The following is a 24,312-nucleotide window of genomic DNA, read 5'->3' on the forward strand; positions in this document are numbered from 1 at the left end:
TTATTATAAAAAATACTTTTAATTTGTTAAATGTTACATAACATTACATTCTAATTACCATTCTATCACCTTTTCTATTTGTGCTCAAGATTCAATAGAATAATCTAGAGCACGCAAAAAATTAACTCCATTTCCAGGCATTATGTAACTTGCCCCCACACTACTCAAATCAGTTTAACACTTGATTTCAAGCATAAGTTAGACATACACATACATAAACATATACATACATATATACATACACACATACATACATATATACATACATATATACATACTTATATACATATATATAGGCCTTCTGCATTTTCCTTATGTTCTTAAAAAGATAGGAAAGATGATTACAGTAATTCTAATTTGTTATTTAATATTAACCACTGATACAGTGGCAAGTTTAACTCTTGATTTGCTAGTCATAATTTGTAGTCACATGGCCTTCAGATTTGAGTCTCCCATCTTCATATTATGTCTATAGCACTTATCTGGGACCAACATATACACGGGAGACATCTCCCGTCACGCAGGGTGCAGTTGCACCTCCACAGATCTCCAGTATCAGCTCTTGATATTGGTAATGGCTCAAAAGGGCCACCACTTGCGGGGTATTCATGCCCGTGCCACCTTTTGGATGGCTTAATCGTCATCTTGGGCACATTCATGGAAGACATCTCCCGTCACGCAGAGTGCAGTTGCACCTCCACAGATCTCCAGTATCATCTATTGATACTGGTGATGGCTCAAAAGGGCCACTACTTACGAGCTATTCATGCCCGTGCCACCTTTTGGGTGACTTAATCTTCATCAATCAATCAATCACCAACATATAAGTCTTCTATGCTTGGATTATTTTTTGAAATTCATACTTTAGCATACAGATTTACCATTTCATAAGATAAAGTGAGTAAAAATAATAATCTACACATCAATGTGTAAACAAATAATTGTTTACTCATTAAGACACTACTTTCCGATGGCCACACTATAAGGACTAAAATATAACAAAATATCGGTGTGCTTCTCAAGTGCAATAATTCTCCAGTCTTAATCGAGGCACTATGTTCATTGACTGTAATTCTTGAAATAAAAGTTTACAAGCATACGGGATACGAATAGAAGAGACATTTGCCGAGGAGCGACAATAATGACACCAGCCCGAGTATCCCAACAGGCCACAAGAGTTGCACACATCTATGTCAAACGCATCAGACGAGATCATCAAGCGTTCCAGCAGCAGCATGCTGTAGGAGGGGAAAATGTATTCAGTGCAATGACAATAATATCTAGATTATCATTATACAAGTGTTCAAAATAAAGCAAATGGGGTACTTGGATTCTTACTCAAAAGTGTTAGCAATAAGACATCTAATGTTATCTTACCCTTGTTAGGCCCGTTTACATTGTACAATTCAGTTTTTGGTGAAGTGAACAAATTCACTTGAATGTATACAACAAAGGATGACACAGTTAATTCATAGAATTAGGAACTGTCCATAGGAAGAGGGCACATTGAGAGCTTCATTAGCACATTGTAATGTTATACAAGAAGGAGAACAAGCATTCCTTTTGTAGCTTTATGGCTACCTTCATTGAGCTTTCTTATTAGCACTACTAATAAAATGTTTTCAAGTTCCTAAATATCCAGTTTAATAAATTTAATAAGATTATAGAGAAAAATTACAATACTGTACTGTGATACAAGAGCTGCAAAAATTGCAAAGGTTTAGAAATTACTGTGGTCAGCTTTGGTCATTAAGAAGACAATGTTAAATGATGGTTCTCACCTAGCACCATGGCCAATCAAGCAATCTCGCTCCATCTCCCCCAACCTCAGGCCTCCATCGCGAGCACGTCCCTCAGTGGGCTGTCGTGTCAACACAGCACGAGGGCCTCTGGAACGGGCATGCATTTTGTCCATGACCATGTGCTTCAGTTTCTGATAGTACACTGGACCAAAGAAGATGTAGCCAGTCAAAGCTTCACCACTGGTGCCACTGTACAGAATATCCTTGCCCTGTAAAAAATGTTAAGTCCATGATCAGTTAGAATATTATCCATAGGACATCTTGAGAGAAGTAAAAACAGTGTAACTTAACTTGAATGAACTAATTAGAATTAGATCTATATCAGCTCTTAGAATTCCAGTTCTCCGAGCATTTTGAATTTTTTGTCTCTCGCCCTTAATTACGCACTGCGGACAACTTGAGAAACAGAGCCCTGGAACAGGGATCCAGGGGAAAGCAGACAAAGTCACAAAGAGTCCACCAAAGAAGAAGCATGGGCACAAAGGTAGTGGCAAAATACTGCCACCAGATAAAGATTATAATGCACCATCGAGCGAACCAACCAAGCTTCAAACACCAATGGACCCCCCTAAGGAAGCCATCTGATTCATTCTTCGGCAGAATAGGAGCTGGCTGCAGATGAACAAAATGACTTCCAGGACTGAAGGAACAAACACCCCAGTGCTGCAGGAGAGCATGAAGCTTGCCCATGTGACAACTGGAGGTGAGGGAGACCAAGTGCCAAAATCTTAAGAAAACAATCTTGGACCAAAAGGGACACTGCAAAACAAGCAGAAAGAAGGAAAAGAAAAGAAAAGAACACGGTCCAAAGACCAAGCAGGCTGGATGTGACAGTGTGCCTGAGAAAGCTTATGAAATGGGGGGCCAAGGAAGCATTCACCCCCAAACGCAAAAAGGAGTGGCTCCGCCAGCACCAGATGATACGAAGCGACAGTAGTCTGCATAAGCAGCTGAACCAGAAAAAGCCCAGAAAGAAAAGAGAGGAGAACCAAAACAGACCCCGAAGAGCAATGACAAAGGGAGAGAGGAAGTAGCGGAAAGCATTCCACGAGACTTCATACTGTTGCAAAGTGGAGGACCGCAGGTAGGACACCAAGACCCCAGCCACACGATCACCATATAGATGACGATCAACATGCATCAGAAACTCCAAACATGATGCTCAAAGAAGGCGGAACCGGCAAGGTACATCACCAAACCGACCGAAAGAGGCAGTGCCATGGGAAAACGGCCAGGTTCAAACACCAAACACGCAGCACCTGAAACCCAGGCCGAACGGGAGGACCCAAAAACGAGAACCTGTTGCCCCCAATACAAAGCTAACCTATCCCTGAACCCCAGATAGATATATCTGGGCATGCCAGGATGTGTCCAAGATGTTCAGGTAAGGAGACAAGCACCTGATTTGAGGACAAGACAAACCAGAAACAATTGGGTCATCCAAAAAGAGGGCAAGGAAAGCACCAATTCACCCCAAACAGAGCGAGGAAGAACCAGAGACCTGGAAAATTCCAATTCGAAAACAGAAAAAGCCGGGAACCAAATGAAAAGAAGTTGTTGGAACGACCTCAAGCGGAAAGCGGTCACTTCCTGAAAACCCTGATCATCACCACACGGGACTGTTAGAGCAACACGCAGAGAACAAGTTCCACACGACTCAGGATCGAGTGTTACTGACCGAGTAAGCAGCATGCTGAGGCAGAAAGGTATGAGCATCGCCATGTGGCAAAGACAATGCACAACTCTAGAACTCGTTAGTGCAGATTCAGCAGGGACGTCCAGTGGACCACCGAACCCACAGGGGTTTTCCAGGGACTGTATAGGATGGCTATGTAGGAATCCCAGGCACTGGGATTCCTACACTGAAACCCATTTATGCAACAGGTCCCCCCTTCCCCCCACTTTTTTTTAATGAAGGTAAGTCTTATTTTAGAATTAAAGAGGAAGGGAAGTGTTGGATAGATCCTGAAATAGGTATAAGTAGACCAACCTAGCTCTCCGAAGGCTGAGAAAACCGACCTCAGCATGCCATGCGAAGGTTGCGCAAATTCCAATGCACTCTGCCAGCCAAGACTCGCTTCTGACCCCAGGGAAGACAAAACACCAAAAACAAGCCGACTTACCCAGGGCGAGGACCACCACAAACGAGGAACCCCTCTAAGGAAGCAAACCCCAAACACTCCAGGGAAGAGGACTGGCAGCACACGGGCAAGAAAACCCTATGCACATGCAGATCCAAACACTATACTCCAGACTTGCACAGCACAAACTTGTATTGGAACAGCCTCAGAGGCAAAAACCATCAATTAGGTGAAACAGAACATGGGAACCAGAGTGATAAAGAGGACACCTCACACAGTCTACCATCAGGAAGAACTGAGGATGGAACAGCTGGTTGACATGGTCTGCCTCCCTCCTTCCCCAAGCAAGGAGGGGGGAAGTGCAGCGAACGAGCGTGCGCTAGTTTCATAACTTTTCAATCATTTGTTTACATTGTTGAGGCATCAATATTTCCTTTTGACCAACAGTGATCTGTTGTGGGTCCTTTTCCAGTGATGATGGACATTATTAAAATTCACTGACAATTTGATCAGTGCCACAGCTTCCCGAGCCTTTTTAGAGGGGGGCCAGGTTCTGGCTCGTGGTCCCCAGAAGGCCTAAAAGAATTCTGCAACTTATGGCAGCCAGTAGTTTGTCACTATCAGCTCTGTAGCTTCAGGGAGCCACAAGGAGCTCTCAGCAGAAATTAGCCGTGACTGTGCCACTTTATCAAAAATAAATGAGAATGCAGTGAGAAGTATTTTAGAGGCATTAGTTCCCCCGAGTGTAATCAAAGTGCATGGCAGGAAAGTAATCAGATTACAGAGAATTATCAATGAACAAGGTAGATTCTGTGGTGAAAGAGGGTGTGTAGATCAGATATTTGAACCAAGACATCTTATAAAGCATGTGAGATTTTAAGTACTGTACATAGTACAGTAAATAGAGAAGGGCTGTAGAGAGTGATGAGCAAAGTATGGAGTTAGTAGAATGCTGTTTAATGCTGTAAAAAATAATGAAGTTACTGCATCATGTGTATAAGTCAGTTGGTTTGAAATCCTCAAAATTATTTGTAATCAGGATTTAAAATTCTCCAACTGTGAGTTAAAAGTAAAGAACAGTACAGTATAACAATTTGGACCATATCTTATAAAGAGAACAATTTTAAATTGTGCACTTCAGTATAATGAGATGACCTGAATAATGTTAGTTTTATAGATCTCACCTTATTTTATAATACAGACTACAGTACTCACTTGATAATTGTATCCGTGTCTGACTAGCTCTTCCATAATTTCCTTTACTGGTGTTCCACCAAATGCTGTTCCATAATTGAACTTTCCTTCAAGAGCAGCTGCTTTACTACCCAAAAGTTCCATTAGTTTTCCCACAGTCATTCTAGATGGGAACCCATGAGGGTTCATAATCATATCTGGGTAAAGTCCTTGATCAGAGAAAGGAAGGTCTTCTTGCTGTACTATAAGACCCGTCACGCCCTTCTGGCCATGCCGAGATGAAAACTTGTCCCCAATCTCTGGTCGACGAGTTTGTCTAAGGAGAATTTTTATCAAGTTGAATTCATCTTGATCTGCTGACAACATAACTTTTTCAACATATATAGAACCTGGTCCCTTGTGTACAACTGGTGTATCCCGAAACTCTACCTGCCTGGGAGCTTGCTCATCAGTATATGACAACTGTGTAACAGTAGGCATTTGCTTATTGATAAGCACCTGTCTGGGAAGAACAGCTGCTCCAACAGCTGCTAAGCCATCACTGTCAAGCGTTTCATGCTTCCAGATTGGCTTTTGTTTACCTCCCTCAAGAACTTGCATCAGTGGCCCCTGAACTCTGTCTGAAGTTTGGTTTGCATAACGCTTGACAGAACACTTTGCATTTCTGTACACAATACAGCGGCCATAACCTCGGTCAAGCGATGCCTTATTAATAACAATGGCATCTTCAATGTCATAACCTGAATAGCTCATTACAGCCACCATTGCATTATGTCCTGCTGGAAGATGCTCAAAATTTATAAGCTCAATAGGCCTTGTTTTCACAAGAGGTTTGTGAGGGTAAACAAGATTATATAATAAGGTGTCAATCCGATTTCTCTGGTTGTAGCCAATAGTGCCCATAGCTTGTTTACCCATAGCACACTGATAGGTGTTACGAGGACTCTGGTTATGGTGAGGATATGGGATCAGTCCAGCACACACTCCCAAAATAGTAAATGGCTCAATTTCCATGTGAGTTGTTTTGGGTCCAATTTCATTTTCATACATAGCTATACTTGAATCATTTTCTTCATTTACATCAAGATATTCAACTAAACCCTCATAGAGGAAATCATCAAATGCCATCAACCCACGAGTCAGTCTCATAATGTGATCTTCTGTGACAGTAAGTCGTTGATTATCAACAATAATGTAAGGCCGGCAAAGCCGTCCTCCATCTGAGCTTATATAAACACAACGATGCTTATAATGGGTGTAAATTGACACGAACCCACTAATAACAGAGTTGCGTCGCATGGCACGAAACACTCTCACAACTCTCTTGTGATCTCTTGTTACACCAATGATATTACCATTCTGGAAAACCAGAAAAACATCTCTATTTGACAGTTCTTCTCCTGATAGCAGGTTAATATCCTCAACACCACAGTTGAAAGCAAGCTCAATAATTGGTTCAGGATCCACTTCTGTAGTAATGTGTGTCATTAGAGCCAAGTTTTTCACAAGGCCACATGACTCTCCTTCTGGAGTGTCGGAGGGACAAACCATTCCCCACTGAGAAGGTTGGAGAGACCTTGGACCACTAACTTTACGCGTTTTCTCAAACTGTGAATTCACACGAGTCATCATACCCAAGGCAGATATATATGACAATCTTGCAAGTACCTGAGTCACTCCTTGTCTCTCCATCTTGAACCTTTTGATAGTCCAGTTGCCTGTTGATATGGCTACTTCTAGGCCATTGGTTATAGCATCTTGGCTAGATTGCATGTACTGAACGGCATCAAACTGAGAAACTTTTCCCTTTTTACCTAGAATAATATCTGCTTTTTTCTTCAAATCAGAATTAAATTTTTTGAACAAGTCTTCAAATAGAAGAGAGATAAGTGATCCTGCTAGCTCTAATCGTTTATTTCCATAGTAGTCACGATCATCAACAGTCCTGGTGTCCCCTTGAGCCTCAATCACACGCCTGGCCATCAAAGCCAAATATATTGATTTCATTTTAAAGTTAAATTTTTCAACAGGAACATGAGCTAAAATTGTGGTAGCGAGTAAATCTCTTGCTTCGTCAACAGAAGACTTTTTAGGGCCACGATCAAAAAATCTTTTCTGACGTACTTTGTTTCCCATAAATTTAAGCGCTTGTATCTGCGTATATACATTTAATCTTGCACATTCCTCAAGCGATGCAGCAAAAGAGGTCATTATCCGGTCCTCTGTTCCAATCATTTGAACAATTTCCTGGTCACTAGCAACTCCCATGGCTTTAAAAACAATGCCAATAGCAACATCTTCAGTTAAGGTATTGTGTTTAAGGTAGTATTTCCCATTTTTCATTATGACATTTGTACGAGACTTTTTCTCATGAGTAGACGAGGTTACTTGGCACGTGAGGCCACCTTTCTTGTCTTCTTCAACAATCATACGATTCTTCGACAACTGCTCTTGGATGAGGATTACCTATTAAAATAAATGCACAATTAAGAATATATAATTATTAATCACTATGCATTACTGTATCATTTACATGGGCTGTGGGTTAAAGAAAACTATTCCTAAACTTTTGATTAATAACAGTGCTGCAATACTGCACATGATAATTAGCAAGCAAAAATATTATGTAACCCAAACAATTAATGAGAGAACGTGATCTATTTCTGTCTTAAAGTACTGACTGGCTCCTTAAAGTGTGAAGGTGTTTAAAATAAATATCATAGTATTTTTGATAAACTATTAGGCCATACAATATGTGTATTTCAATTTTATAATTGTAATTTAACCCTTGGATGGTGGACATCGTCAATAGCCGATTCACAGGGTAATGCAGACATCGTTATATGAAGAGTTGAACAATTATTGTCTGGGTTTTACATGTATGATGCAAATAGATATAATAGCCCTCTGTTGATGTAAATAAAGAAAAACAATTGATAAAACAATCAGTGAAACATCCGTGGATAAAACAGGAAGTGTCGGAAAAGTCAAGCACCAGGCATTGACAGGTTCCAGACACAGCCTTATAAAGCGCCTCCTCCATGTGAAACAATAAATATTCACCTATTTTCATGTTTTTCTTCAATTTTGCATACAAATTAAAAATTCTATAAAAAATTATATTTTGGACATAAGTACATTTATATTTTGTGCATAAGCGGGTAATATATGTATGTATGTATGTACAGTTTGTACTAATGTATGACCATTTCTCCATAGCTGCTGTCCAAGGGTTAAGTAATATTCGACATTATTTGTTTTTAAATAATTTGTTAACTGAAGTAGTACTGACTGATTGTGGGAGGGTCACAGGCTAAAGCCAAGCACTCTTAACACATAAGAGCTATTTAGCACAAAAAATAGAGATTGTGATCTTGGTCACCTAAGAAATGTTAGAAAGCTCAGAGAAGGAGAAAGGTAGAGGGTAGAAGAAGAGGAGTGAAAGAGGGATGAGTGGGAGGGCTTAGGGGAAGGGGGTATACCCATTACCATATTGACTTTTTAAAGTGACTAAATAAAGCCTAGACACTTGATAAAACTGAGCTATCTAAGGAAGACTTTACACGAGGCAATTTCCTCATAAATTGAGGAAATTGCCTTGTGTAAAATCGTTGAGTCAATTTCTTCCCTAGAAATCGACTCTTGGGAAGTCCTAGAGCAATGTATTAACAACAATAAAATAATACCCCAAAGTTGCAAACAGAATTCAACCAAAATACTGGGAAGGTAAATTTGACAGATATTAGGTAATTTTTGTTGTATATAAATTGGCAACAAATCAAAATACATACTTTTCTAGATTATTTTTTATTTACAATAAACCTGGAAAGCATTCAATTCCTGTACTACTCTCAAAAGTTTCTATCTTCGAAAGAAATAAAGGGAGGGATAGATGTTCTAGTCCTCTATCTCTCATGAATATGCTGTAGCTTTCAAGGCAGATTCAAAATTAAATTTTGTTGCTAGTGTAATACTCCTAATTATTTTATAAGCAGCTTTTAATTCAGTGTTTTTACAACAGATAATTATGGTAACTTACTTTTTCCTGCCCTTTAACGATGAAGTAGCCACCAGGGTCATGAGGACATTCGTTATACTTAGCCAGCTCAGTGTGCGTGCGACAATCTGACAGCACACAGTTTGACGAACGCAGCATGATTGGCATGCGCCCTGCAGACAAATAATTAGGCACTATTACTAGGAACAATAAGTGTTTAAACAAATTTGTTGCTGATCAATTAAATATGTAAACACATACAATATAAATATAAATATACACACACACACACACACAGTGGTACCTCAGCTTACGAATTTCATGTGTACCCAGAGATGGCTCATAAGTCAAATATTAGTAAACCGAAGCGAATTTCCCCACAAGGAATAATATAAAATGAATTAATCCGTTCCAGACTCCCAAAAAAATTAACTTCAAAGTCAATTTTATACCTAATTCACCCAAATCTTCAGTACTAAAGTATGTACAAGTTATTACTTACCTTTACTGATGACTCTTATTGGCATATGGAAGATGGTGAGGAGGAGAGGTGTTGCGTTTGGAAAGGGAGTCCCCTTCCATTATAACATCAGGCAGTGAACGATATGGAAGAAAATGCAAGATTGAACCAGTGAAGAGCAGAGGTGCCATAGGCACAATCAGAGAGCACTGTATAAACATCAGGGGTCCGCGGTTGTTCAACGTCCTCCCAGCGAGCATAAGAAATATTGCCGGAACAACCGTGGACATCTTCAAGAGAAAACTGGACGGTTTTCTAAGAGAAGTTCCGGATCAGCCGGGCTGTGGTGGGTACGTGGCCCTGCGGGCCGCTCCAAGCAACAGCCTGGTGGACCAAACTCTCACAAGTCGAGCCTGGCCTCGGGCCGGGCTTGGGGAGTAGAAGAACTCCCAGAACCCCATCAACCAGGTATCAACCAGGTAAGTGAAAGACTTCTCTGGGGGTACACACTCTGGCATGTTTTGCCAGCATGCCACTAGGACCTGCTTGTGCTCACTGCTTGATTTTCTCACAAAAAAAAAAAAAAGATCCATAGTGGATTGTTCTTTCCTTCATTGTAACACTTGTCTGTAGTGAGGCATCACATTGTCATTAAAAAGGTTAAGGCAACGGCTTACTACAGCTTGCTCTGGGCGAGTTTTCAACAAAAGTTTGCATTTCTTCCCACCACTTCCAAATTGTTGACGAAGGGACATTCTCTACTGCTTCCTCCTCCCCTGAAGACATTTCCTCAGCTGCTGCTTGTTGCTGCTCATTGTGAAGGGCCAGGAGTTCTTCGGTGGTCAGTTCTTCGCTGGGTTCCTCCACCAACTCCTCCACATCAGCACCAGCCAACTCCCAGCCCAATTTTTAGCCCTAAGTAACAATTTCCTCAACAATAGGCACTTCAGGTCCAAACTCAAATCCCTCAAAGTCTAGTTCTGAAACACATTCAGGCCACAATTTTCTCCAGCCAGAGATCAGGTTCCTTTGAGTCACTTCTTGCCAGGCTTTGTCAATGAGCTTTGTCAATGAGCACTACAAATGCTAAAATGTTTTTTTCAGAAATCTTTGAAGGTGAGGTTTGTGGGATCAGTCACTTCGAAACATTTACGGAAAGATGCCCTTTTATAAAGTTTCGTAAAATTGGATATGATTTTCTGGTCCATAGGCTGAATTAGAGGAGTGGTGTTAGGAGGAAGGAATTTCATTGTAACAAAATTAAATTTGTCCAACAATGCATCTTCCAAGCCTGGAGGATGAGAAGGAGCATTGTTGAGGAGCAGGGCCTTGAGTGGCAACCTTTTCTCCTGCAGATATTTTTTTATGGCAGGGCAAACCACTTCATTCACCCACTCGGTAAAAAATTGCCCAGTCACCCATGCCTTAGCATTATTAGCCCTTCACATCACACACATTTGGCTTTTCTGCACATTATATTTTTTGAAAACCCTTTGATTTTTGGAATGATACACAATATCAATATCAATATTATATATATATATATATATATATATAAAATATAAATATATAAATATAAATATAAATATATATAAATATATATTATTATATATATATATATATATATATATATATATATATATATATATATATATATATATATACAGTATATATATACACACACACACACACACATATACTGTACTTACTATACAGTGGGGCCTCGACTTACGAATTTAATCCGTTCCCAAAGACGGGTCGTAAGTCAAAAATTTGTAAGTCGAAACGAACTTTCCCATAAGAAATAAAGTAAATTGAATTAATCCATTGAACACCCCCAAAAATATTAACTTAACACCCCCAAAAATATTAACTTAGAAATACATTTTATACCAAATAACACTCATTTTGCACTAGCTACAATACAGTTCTGTATGTTTATCTTACCTTGAATGAGGACTCATGTTGGTGTATAGAAGACGGTGAGGTGGTGGGGAGGAGAGGCGTTAGTGTTTGGAAGGGAAGTCCCCTTCCTTTATACAGTACCATCAGGCAGTGATGACTTTTCTGGGGTACTCTCCTACATTTTGCCCACATACCACACTAGGACCTGCTTGTGGCTCACTGCTCGTTTTTCTCACTAAAAACCTGTCTAGCAACATTTGTTTTCCCTACACTGTAACACTTGTCTGAAGTGAGACATCAGTGTCATTAAAAAGGTTAACACAACAGTCTGCTACAGCTTTATTTGGGTGACACTTTTCAGCAAAACTTTGCATTTTTTTTTTTATTGATATATACAAGAGTTTTTACATTCTTGTAAAGCCACTACTACGCTTATCATTTCGGGCAGGTCCTTAACCCTAATTTCCCCTGAATACGACCCCGCCGAATCGTTTAACCAGGTACCTATTCACTGCTGGATGAACAGAGGCTACAGTTAAGGATTGGCGCCCGGTCAATCCTCCCAGGCCAAAGCGCTTGCAGAACGCCAAGCGAGTGTCTTACCACTGCGCCACGGGGACTGCAATTCTTCCCATACTGCACACATTTTCTAAATAAATGAGGAAGGGACATCCTCTACTCTACATCAACAACCCTCATACTATTTTCATGTTTATGAATGATCTCTTGTTTTTCCTCTATGGTCATCCTCACATGTGTTTTCTTTGGCTGAACCTTACCACTGACTTTCGTAAGTCCCATGGCATAATATAATACAGTAATTACTTTTATGTTCAAAAAACAAAAAAGCACAAAAATAATTACATTTTTTACAAGCACGATCATCACTAAGAAGGCGGCTCTGGTAAACTGAGGCGGGGTCGGCCATGCTACAAGGAACCAAGTGATTGGTCGACCCATACGCGTATCAACAAAGTCACTATTTGAGGCAAAATTCATAAGTCGAGTCACATTTTCCGACGAAATTTACGTTGTAACTTGAAAAATTCGTAAGTAGGGGCAGTCTTAAATTGAGGTGCCACTGTACCGTATAATAACTAATTACTAGAGTTGCTTTAGCTGAATTTCCATAAACAACTAAGTTTATTTTAATTATTATTTTATAGATTCATGGATATGCTGTGGTAATCCTAAACCTTCATGATAAACGGTATCAAAATCTTTAAAAAAAAAAAAGTCCAGCATTGAATGTAATGAAACATCAATTTCTGGGACAGGCCCGGTCCCAGAGGACAAGATAGAAGGTTACCATCTACTGGGTCACAGCCATAGTTCTAGTGGCCAATCAAGGACCGGAGCAGGAAGCCAGCCCCCCTCAAAAAGGTGTAGGAAGCAGTGACATTTATTTTCACTGCCTCATTGGGTAAGGCAACCAGAAAGTCAGCAAGTCAAAACAAATTATTGCTGGATTCAAGGCAGAAGCCTCAAAACCAGCCAAAAGAACTCTCCCAACTATGTAAACAAATGATCAAAATATCTTGAAACTAGCGCGAGCTCTTTTGCCTTGCCTCCCTCACTCTTATGGTGGCGAGGGGAGGTAGCCCATCACCAGCTGGCATTTCCAAGCAAAGTTCTAGGGCAGATGTAGGCATTCACCTCACACCCTGGAAGGGGGGGGAACAGGGAACCACTGAGGAAATGCCAATTTCTGGCAGAGCATCACATTTAATGCTGGTTTACTCCCAGGAAGCCCCTTTTGGCTCCCTGAAGCTAACTACCTAGAGAGAAGAAAACATGGGAACATACCAGGATGGAGGGAGAAGTGCAGGAATCAGGGTGAGTACATGACACCTGACCGAGACACACGAACCCAGAATTATTAGCCTTGGAACAGGAGACCAAGAACAGAGGGAGCCTGTCGGCCGAGCGGATAGCACGCTGGACTTGTGATCCTGTGGTCCCGTGTTCGATCCCAGGCGCCGGCGAGAAACAATGGGCAGTTTCTTTCACCCTATGCCCCTGTTACCTAGCAGTAAAATAGGTTCCTGGGTGTTAGTCAGCTGTAACAGGCTGCTTCCTGGGGGTGGAGGCCTGGTCGAGGACCGGGCCGCGGGGACACTAAAAATCCCCGAAATCATCTCAAGACAACCTCAAGATCAACCCACAAGGCTTCCACCGATACAGAATCAGTGGCAGTGGAGAGCTGCCACTGATAGGGTGGACAAAGACAACTATTTAGCATGGATGAAGCCAGAGTCGATCAACCATTTGCCCTCACAACAGCCTGTGAACTGAGGAGAGTTGCCGGCGAGGAGGTCTGGAACCCCCCCTCGTCCCCCTCCTGGCGAAGTGGGGTTGCACAGACGGATGGGCGGCATTTTTGGTGACGTCATACTTGTTTCCTTTGTTTTGACTGGGGAGTTCTGTTGCTAGTTCGACTTTCGGTTTGCAGATTATGTGATCAGCTGTAGTTTGTTTTTTAATTCCTACCTTTCTGGGTGCCTGACCTAGTAGATGGCAGACAAAAGATTGCTTCCAATTACACAGGGGTGTCTTTAGGCCATTGCTCCTCGTGCTTTTTCTTGAGGGGGGCCAGGTTCTGGCTCTGGTCCCCGGTTGGCCTATTACTCCTTCAATTGACTGTTGCCATGGTCTACTACATACACATCAGCCCGGTATAGCTCTGCGGAGCCAAAGGGGCTCTCCACAGAAAATAGGTTAATAGACAAAAATAGTTAAGAACCCTTACTCGATCATGGAGCATAGCATAGATAATCATAGTTATGCAAGTGATGGGCATGGAACATTACCTTAAGAATACAAATTTGTTTTAATGGTTATCTATGGCTTTGTACAAATCTTAATTAAGATAAACTGACCAATTGGAATATCTCTTCTGAATATCCTGTGGTCTCCCCTCATGTACTCCACGTCTACCATAATGGGAGCAGAATATGTTATGTCCCGCAGTCGGCATTCGTGAGGTGCTGTTTCTTTGATGATATTCATTCCTTCTTCAATGTTTGGCTTACCAACACGTACATCCATGAACCTGAAAAATTTAATAAGTAAATATGTATGAAAATAAAGATTGCTTTACCAATTTTAATACAAATTGTATTCCTCTTTTTTTTTTTGTCTAGTAAGTAGGGTTAGAAAACCAGCGTTGAATGTAATGAAACGCCATTTTCTAGGCAAGTCCCGGAGGCTCCACGGAGCTATCCAGGCTGATATTGCTAATGTCAAACTTTGGCATCAGTCATGTGTATGGAGTTCTTTAGGCCTACCGGGGACCACTACCCAATACCTGGCCCCCTCACAGAGGCACGAGGAGCAATGGCCCATAGAAACCCCCTTGTGGTTGGAAGCATTCTATGTCTGCCATCAACCGGGTCAGGCACCCAGAAAGGTAAGCATTCCAAAACAAACCCCTATTCTGGTTAAGAAATTTCTACTGAGCTGAACTAGTGGACAGAACTCCCAAAATAAAAACGAGCTAACGAGCATGATGTCACCACGTCGCCCTCTGCGCAGCTCCTCCCTCCCAGGGAGGGGGAAGGGGGAGCCCCAGACCCCTTGTGCCGGCTACCCAAGAACCCAGTTCTGAGGCTGGATATCAAAACATGCGAAAAACTGCCGACCGGAGGGAGGAAGGGTTGCCGGGGAGCCTCAGGGTCTTGTCCAGAAAATGGCGTTTCATACATTCAACGCTGGTTTTCTGGGGAAAGCCCCATCAGCTCCTCGGAGATATCAACCAAAAGATGAAAACAAGAGGGCTCTAACTCGGGAGGTGGTCGTTGCTCCCTCCCCAACGTGAAACGGAGACAAAAGGCTACAACCACCAACCCAAGACCACACAGGCCTGACAAGGCTCAGGAACATCAGCTTAGGAACGCATAGCCAACCTACAAACATCGTGGGCACGGGGAAAGACTGCAGGCTGGCTGATCCGAACCACCCCGCAGACGACCCGAGAGAACCTCAACCCTGGAACAGGGAAGAAGAGAAACTGGAGCAGCCCAATGCGCGACCGTGGGCACACAAAGAACGGGGAAGTGCCACAACTGAACACAACACATGATGCACCCCCGTCCTGACCAACAACCCAAGGACCCCTCCGGAAAGCAGTCGTGTCAGTCTTCGCCAGAGAGAGAGACAGTTGCAAGCGAATAAACCTATCACATGTACCAAAACAGCAAAACAATGGCGCCGGAGGAGAGCATGAAGCACCCCGACCCAACCCCCAGAGGCCAACGCCGACAAGAAAAGAGCCTTGGAAAACAATCCAGAACCGAAGGGACCACAACAAACCGAGGAGAAGAGAAGAGAGCACCCAATCCAAGAACCAGGATGGCTCAAGTGGTGCAAGAGCAGGCTGGAAGTGAGCCACACCAGAGACAGTTTGCAAATTAGTGCAGAGGGAACACCAAAACCGAAGCAACCCGGAACAGCTCTGCCAGCGCTGCACGAGACAAGGCGACAGTATGTGGCAAGATGACGGCCCGGAATCTCCATAAGAGAAGGACAAGACCACGCCAACAAAACGCAGCAAACCTATGAAGGGACAAGAAAAAGGAAGGACCGCCAAAAAAACCCACACCGCTGCCGAGATGAAGCATGCAGGTGGGATACCATCAACGAAGCCACCTGAACACCAACAGATGGTGAGAGACTCGAGGCAGAACCGAACCCGCCCCACCATGGACCAACCGAGCATGGGAAGAGGCGGAGCAGTGGGAAAATCTCAGATGCGAACACCAAGCCGGCAAGGAACCAGACGGAATGTCTGCCATACAAAAAACTTCCCAATGCTAGCGAGCCCGTCAGGTGATCGAAGACACTGTGGTTTCGACACGAGACTCTTGAGAAGTGACACTGCGAGATCAGGAACGCACCAACTGGCAGGGTAAGCCAGAAAACTAGGAACCCAAACCCGACAAGCCAGGAAAGAACCAACCCCGGCGAGCAGACAATCCTCCGGGATCCCAGAAGGACCAACAAGTCTGACAACGGATGACAACTAGAAGCCGCCAACAGAATAACACTGAACCGCAGACGCCGCAAACAGCAAGGACAAAATTGCGACGAAAAATGAAAAGCCAGGGCCCAAGTGGAGGCCAACGAGGAAGCGAGCACCACGAACCACAACGCAAAGTGGAAAAACAGGGACGCCGCATCCTGCAGGAGTGGCAAACACAGCCCCAGCAGGGCAGAACGAAGCAGGCAGTATGAGGAGAACTAACCAGGACATGAACAGCACGAAAGCAAAAATGCCCAGCCCGAAAGAACACACAGAAAAAGGCCGGAGCCAGGGCCTGAAACCTAGCACCTCCCGGCCCAACAAGAAACTGCAGGGGCAGGAGAGAAGGAACGGAAGCCACATCCACCTGCATACAGGGCAACCCAGAAGCAGGAAGTGCCAAACAAGGAGAAGAAGAAAACTCAGGGCCATAACCGAACACAGGGGCGGTGCAAAAGCAGGGAACTGAACATGGACAAAGTCCAACCTAGCACGAACATTAGTAGAGCCAAGAAGCACATACGAAAACACACAACAATGTGTAGCAGGGAATTTGGAAAAACGGAAAAATGCAAGAAAATGACCAGAAAGATAGTCCAAACACCAGCAGCTAGGGACAAGAGTGTAGAAGGAATATGAGGAATGAAGAAGACAGGCAGTAATCGGGAACGAAATGGACAAAACCTACTACACACAGAGAATCCAATGTACATGGAAGGGCTCAGCCAGGCACTGCACGACAGTCAAGGAATGAGTGTCATAGGCAAGAAAAGACCCAGGCACAGAAGACTGAAGTAAGATCTCGAAAGACGGGACCATGTCCCACCGTGGAACGAATAACACAGATGGACAAGGAAGGTCACGGGAAGAAGCATGCAAAGGGCCAAACAAAACTCCACAACCAATCCCCAACACTCATCCAAAAACCACGAACCAGCACCTGGCCAATTCCTAATTGGAATCACTTTGAAATATGCCATATTACGTGTTATCTTATGATCTCTATTATTCACTGTTACCATAATCCCTTTTACACTGAACACTATATAGTTTGTGTCATATGGCATATCTAGCTTTCCCTCTTTTCTTTTTAACTAGAATGTTATATCTAAGCTTATTGATACCATGCCTCAGAACCCTTTCTGACATATTGATACATTTCTTCAGATAAAGTCACTATCCACATGACTAAATGCTAATGAAGATGTTCAGAAGTTAACATTTACCTTAATCTAGCTGGTAAATTTATATGAAACTTGGAAACATTCTATACAGCCAATGTAAATACATTATATATATATAGAGAGAGAGAATAACAATTACATACAGAATACAGTAGGTTACTAGAGAAAGATTTTAGATTTTGCAAAGGAGAAAAGATACAAAGAAACTTACTTCACATAAAACAGAGGATCCACATCACTTATAACCCTGCTGTTTGCCTTGACAATATTCTTGATATCTACATTTATGAAATAATTGAAAGAATCAATATGTTGCTTGACTAGACCTTTTACACGCAGAAAAGCTGGCACCAATTTCCATTTGTCCTAAGGAGAAAATAAAATAAAATCACTAAAATACAGTAATGTACAACCGTTAATGCATGGATTTTTTTTACCGATATGCAATACTGTACATGGTATTTTGAAGCTTGATAACATCATCTGTGTAATAAAAAAGAAACTGAATTTCACAAATATGCATTCATGTAAATGGACAAGTGATTAACAAATCTCAATAATGCAAAACAGGGTCACGGGAACTAAACTAGAAGAAGAGATGTCTTACATAAGGGGGAATACCATTTAAATTAGGCCTATGACAGATGAGTTATCATGAGAATGGTCAGGTGGTGTGTCTTCTGAAAAGTCTAGAGGCCAAGGCTCAGACTGTTTGAAGACCGGCACCAGACACTACTACATTCAGTGTCACATTATGGGACCCAGTAAGCATCTGGGTCATCTTAACATCTGATTTTTATATGCAATGCAGCATGATATTTATTTTTGGTGTGGAGAGTTTCTCAGGTGCAGTAATATGGACAAAATAACTTTTACTGTCAGCAATATGGTGTTTTCTGCACTAGTATTTGGACACAGATGGAGTTTCACCATGGGTTCTGAGACAATGTGCATCTGAGGTCAGCATTCCAATTCACCTAATCTTTCAGGCATCCCTGTGTACAGGAGTCGTAGCAGACGTGTGGAAACAGGCTAACATAGTTTCAATCTACAAAAGTGTCAACAGGGAAGACCCCTCAATTATAGACCTGTATCACTGACAAGTGTAATAGTGAAAGTATTGGAAAAACTAATAAAAACTTAACACTTTCGCGCTTTCGATTAGAGATAACTCGTCACTGGTTTTTCTTACGATTCCGCATAACTGCCTACTTTTCTCGTCAATCGAAAAAATATTTCTATAAATTCCATTTTTTAACCGAAATGGATGGGGATACCTTTGTTTTGTAGAGAATTTATTTGCGAATTTTCTGGTACCAGAATGAATATTATATCTCATAAACTTCTATGAGTAAAAAAAAAAAATACACAGAGTATATTTGGGGGTGTGGCGAGCGTGTGGCAGTGGGTTCCCTTTAGCCGTTGATATATCCAACACGTGGGAAATATTTGTATGTTTTATGTATATGTCTGTGTAGGGAATTTTACTGCGATCACTGTCATACAAATTATAAAATGTTTCAACAAGTATAAACATGACAAACATCAAACGAACGAAAACAATGCGTTCGTTTCTGCCGCGAACGCATACTGAGCGACGTGGTTCTATATTTGGCGCTTCTCTTACACATGCTTTGTACAAATGTTATACAGTTCATCTTATAGAAAATTTTATTGCGAACACATTGGTATAAAAAAGAAATACGTACATAGAAAAGTAGGGTCAGGAAACGTATAAATGTATAAACTTTCCAAGCATGATTGTGTTTTCGCCAGTGCGCTCGCGGCTAACTACTCTCCACTTCACACACTCTTGCGGGTGGGCAATTACCTATATTAAACATTCATATGCATATGTCCGTGTAGAGAATTTTATTGCGATTCCAATGATACCAAAATTAGCGATGTAGGACAACTGTAGGCTTCGCAACCATTAAGAGAGTGGAAACATTTTGTTGCTGTTTGGCGCTCTCGGCGAGTGATCTGCATAGTTTTTTATTTGGTGTTGATACTCCTTATGCTTGGGCGGCATTTTATAGGTATGCTCTTATAGACAATTTCATTGCGAACACAGTGATACCAAATTTAAATACGTGCGCCTTCAATTATTGTCAGGACAGTCAAAAGAGTGTACACTTTTTCGGTCTTACCGCGTAGGCGCGCGAAGTGCCGAAAGCATCTGGGGTATTTTTTTTTTTTGAGCGCCGAGAGCGCGAAAGTGTTAATGGGTAGAACACCTGGAGAGAAATGATATAATATCAGACAGACAGTATGGTTTTCGGTCTGGAAGATTCTGTGTATCGAATTTACTCAGTTTCTATGATCGAGCCACAGAGATTTTACAGGAAAGAGATGGTTGGGTTGACTGCATCTATCTGGACCTAAAAAAGGCTTTCGACAGAGTTCCACATAAGAGGTTGTTATGGAAACTGGAAAATATTGGAGGGGTTACAGGTAAGTTTCTAACATGGATGAAAAATTTTCTGACTGATAGAAAGATGAGGGCAGTAATCAGAGGCAATGTATCGGACTGGAGAAATGTCACAAGTGGAGTTCCACAGGGTTCTTGCACCAGTGATTTTTATTGTCTACATAAATGATCTACCAGTTGGTATACAGAATTATATGAACATGTTTGCTAATGATGCTAGGATAATAAGAAGGATAAGAAACTTAGATGATTGTCATGCCCTTCAACAAGACCTGGACAAAATAAGTATATGGAGCACCACTTGGCAAATGGAATTTAATGTTAATAAATGCCAAGTTATGGAATGTGGAATAGGAGAACATAGACCCCACACAACCTATATATTATATGAGAAATCTTTAAAGAATTCTGATAAAGAAAGAGATCTAGAAGTGGTTCTAGATAGAAAAGTATCACCCGAGGACCACATAAAGAACATTGTGCGAGGAACACGCTTTCTAACTTCAGAATTGCTTTTAAATACATGGATGGCGATATACTAAAGAAATTGTTCACGACTTTTGTTCAGTCAAAGCTAGAATATGCAGCGGTTGTGTGGTGCCCATATCTTAAGAAGCACATCAACAAACTGGAAAAGGTGCAAAGACATGCTACTAAGTGGCTCTCAAAACTTAAGGACAAGAGCTACGAGGAGAGGTTAGAGGCATTCAATATGCCAAAACTAGAATACGGGAGAGAAAGGGGCGATATGATCACTACGTACAAAATAGTAACAGGAATTGATAAAATCAATAGGGAAGATTTCCTGAGACCTGGAACTTCAAGAACAAGAAGTCATAGATTTAAACTAGCTAAACACAAATGCCGAAGAAATATAAGAAAATTCACTTTCGCAAACAGTGGTAGACGGTTGGAACAAGTTAGGTGAGAAGATGGTGGAGGCCAAGACCGTCAGTAGTTTCAAAGCGTTATATGACAAAGTGTTGGGAAGACAGGACACCACGAGCATAGCTCTCATCCTGTAACTACACTTAGGTAATTACATCATATTACAGCTAGTGTGTATTAATTCTTCATAGATGCCTACCAGTGTGTCAGCTTAAACTAAAGGAATCTTAAATCTGCCAAAGATAAAAAAATGATTCATTTTGAACAGTTTTATTTTGAAAATTGAGTAATTTTTTCCATATGATCTTCCTTATTAACACGTTACTACGTTACTGTGGTAAAAATACAGCTGAACGTATTATTTTTTTTTTAATGTTTTACCAAACAATATAGGAAATCAACATTTTTAAAACTGATCATGTTTAAGGACCCAATAAGGGCTACTCTACCCTACAATCTTCTAATTACCTGAAGGCTACCAACTCTGGCCTCAATGAGGACAGAAAGCCAGCAGTTTATCAAAGGTCCCCCCATTCATTCTGATGATTTTATCAGGTTGGACTTTAAAATTCAGCAGTTTTGGCATTTACAGCTTTTAGCAGGTAGGTAGCTCTATGGGTTAACCTTGTGGGTGAAAAAGAATCTCCTGTTCTCAATCCTAAATTGTGGCTTGTCGAGCTTGAAACCACTGCTCCTTGTTTTTTTTTTTTTTTTTTTTTTTTTTGAGATATATACAAGAGTTGTTACATTCTTGTACAGCCACTAGTACGCGTAGCGTTTCGGGCAGGTCCCTGGAATACGATCCCCGCCGCAAAGAATCGTTGTTACAACCAAGTACACATTTTACTGTTGAGTTAAACAGAGGCTACAGTTAAGGATTTGCGCCCAGTAAATCCTCCCCGGCCAGGATACGAACCCATGACAAAGCGCTCGCGGAACGCCAGGCGAGTGTCTTACCACTACACCACGGAGACTGTAGACTGTTTGTGTTGCACATGATCTTTTGAAGAAATTGTTTGGATCAATAGCCTCCAAATTTTTCAGTATTTTTAAAGATTTGATGAGATCTCCCCTGTCATGTCTGGTTTGCGATGTTTTTAGCCCTGTGGCTCTCAGTCGTTCCTAGTACGAAAATCGATTTAGTTCTGGAATTATTTTTGTTGCCCAGTGTTGAACTTTCTTCAAAGTAGTTGTCTTGGAGATGACGAGGCCTCCATGCTGGTCAATACAATAATCTAAGTGGGAGCACACCACAGATTTATACAGCATCGAGAAACAAAAATCATTCCAGAGCCAAGTCATCTCACGTATCAGCAACGGTCGAGGGCCACAGGGCTAACAACACTGCAAACCAGGTATGACAGGGTGGATCTCATTGAAACTTAAAATACAGTACTGAAAGAGTTGGAGGATGCCGATGCGGAAAATTTTTTCATAAGATCAGATGTAATACAAACAAGGAACAATGGTTTCAACCTCAACAAGCCACAATATAGGACTGAGGGTTATTACCACAGGAACCACTGTTTACCCACAGGGGTTATTAACTCATGGAACCACTTACCTGCCGAAGCTGTAAATGCCAATGTTAACTTATAAAGTACAGCTGGAGGAGATCATGAAGGCAAATGCCACCTGCCACCTTCTACACGCAGGCAGCTTCCTGTCCTTGTCGAGACCACTAATGTTAGTGGCTCTCGGGGTAAATTCAGGTAAAATACAATTGAACAAGTACTTCCTTTTTGTTGAAGTCAAAGGTTTGCCTGACTATTCCTAGGGTTCGGTTAACTTTTTTTACTGCTGCTCCCACTTGTTGTGTAACTTTTAATGAATGGTGCATTCTGAATCTAAGGTCATTTCCTTCGTCAATCTGCTGCAAGGTAATGTTAATTTGGTAACGGTGACTTGCATTGTTATGCCCCCGCATGCAAGGTCTTGCATACAGATCTATGGAGCAGTGCACTATGTTGATATAGCTCTGAAGCTCTGTTGCCTACCTATCATATACATCTTAACTTTGCAAGATTGAACTCTTGGCGGATACTTCGCAAACTAAGTACAATAGATCATAGCCCCCCTACCTCATACATTGGGAGTTAACTATGCCCGTAATGGATACCTCCGGGACTATGCCAGGCTCAAGTCCTTGGAGACTATGGGCGGTCCGTTTAATTACCACAAGCTACACAAAGCTTCCTGGCAATACGTTAGTAATGAATAAATGATATATTTACTCATAATGTTGGTGCTGAATGTACTACACGAAAAAACAATTTTAATCTTAAAAAGTATCTTTTTATAAAGAAATTAGACGAAAATAAAGAGCTGGTGACGCCAAATCAAGTCGACGATCCAAGCGTCGGTTAGGTTAGGTTAGGTAAGGTTAGGTCAGCCTAACCTATCATATTTATCCATTACTAACGTATTGCCAGGAAGCTTTGTGAAGCTTGTGTAGCTTGTGGTTATTAGAGAGACCCACTATGCCAACCCAGTCCCTTAGTGGAAACCATGGAGCATGGGACCTAGCTCCTAGGGAATACTTTGGAGACCAAACCAGGCCCAAGCCCAGCGAATACCTCGGCATAAGCTAGGCAAAACTCTTACCTGACTATGTTCATTAAAACGTCAAGATCATACCTCAATAGACTTTACGGGTGCCCCCAGGGTGCTGGGGTCGAGGTGTGCCCACTCGGGCACCAGGCTGCCCATCACTGTCTCCCCCATCACGGCTCCTCAACACAACCTCTCTCAATATAACCACTACACGTCAGCGTGTAGGCACTCCCTTTCCTTGATGGTAGTGTGTGTGTTGCTGCTGTAGGGACGAGCAGCAGCTCCTGGCAGTGTCCTGTGTGACCCTTGGAGGCTCCTGACGAGGCAGCAAGGCGTCCTACGGGTGCCGGTCCGACAGGTTTCCTCCTCCAAAATGATTCAGAATTAATGATTTCCGACTCAATGTGCTTGGAAACGGATGGGTGGGAGGATGAGGAACTGAATGTCTGTTAGAGGATGTGGATGAGGGAGGCGGAGGCTTGGATGTTGTTGTTGTGGAGTGTTAAGGAGCTGCCTGATGAGTACACGTGTGGGCCGCTGGATACTCCAGGGTTGCCAGATCCAAATTGCTAAAAGTAGCGAATTTGTAATAAGAGTAGCCCAATTTTTTGTTTAATGGCTGATACAGGTTTCAAAGTAATACATTTTGATATATAGAGTACATTTAAAAATTTTAATTGTTTTATTAATATTATCTATTTTTATTATATATATATTATATATATATATATATATATATATATATATGTCGTACCTAGTAGCCAGAACTCACTTCTCAGCCTACTATTCAAGGCCCG

General features: G+C 41.8%; 1 protein-coding gene across 1 annotated transcript; it reads right to left on the reverse strand.

Annotated features, from left to right (window-relative positions):
- Positions 1 to 24,078, reverse strand: Polr3B (RNA polymerase III subunit RpIII128). The gene is made up of 7 exons (XM_045752748.2): positions 23,600 to 24,078; positions 17,855 to 18,009; positions 14,319 to 14,491; positions 9,117 to 9,247; positions 5,099 to 7,543; positions 1,782 to 2,011; positions 1 to 1,238 (listed from the first exon to the last, which is right to left on the reverse strand). The coding sequence occupies exons 1-7, from the start codon at positions 23,684 to 23,686 to the stop codon at positions 1,019 to 1,021; spliced, it is 3,441 nt and encodes a 1,146-aa protein (XP_045608704.1). The 5' UTR covers positions 23,687 to 24,078; the 3' UTR covers positions 1 to 1,018.
- Between the last annotated feature and the right edge of the window lie 234 nt (positions 24,079 to 24,312).

This window comes from Procambarus clarkii, chromosome 48, assembly GCF_040958095.1.
Source record: "Procambarus clarkii isolate CNS0578487 chromosome 48, FALCON_Pclarkii_2.0, whole genome shotgun sequence".
NCBI lineage: Eukaryota > Metazoa > Arthropoda > Malacostraca > Decapoda > Cambaridae > Procambarus > Procambarus clarkii.

Bases quoted from the DNA above. Each gene is read 5' to 3' on its own strand.
- Polr3B (XM_045752748.2), bottom strand. From the start codon at position 23,686: ATGGGGGAGACAGTGATGGGCAGCCTGGTGCCCGAGTGGGCACACCTC. The intron at 18,010-23,599 runs GTATGATCTTGA...TTTTCTCCTTAG, and splicing joins CACCCGTAAAGTCTATTGAG to GACAAATGGAAATTGGTGCC. The intron at 1,239-1,781 runs GTGAGAACCATC...CCCCTCCTACAG, and splicing joins TTGATTGGCCATGGTGCTAG to CATGCTGCTGCTGGAACGCT.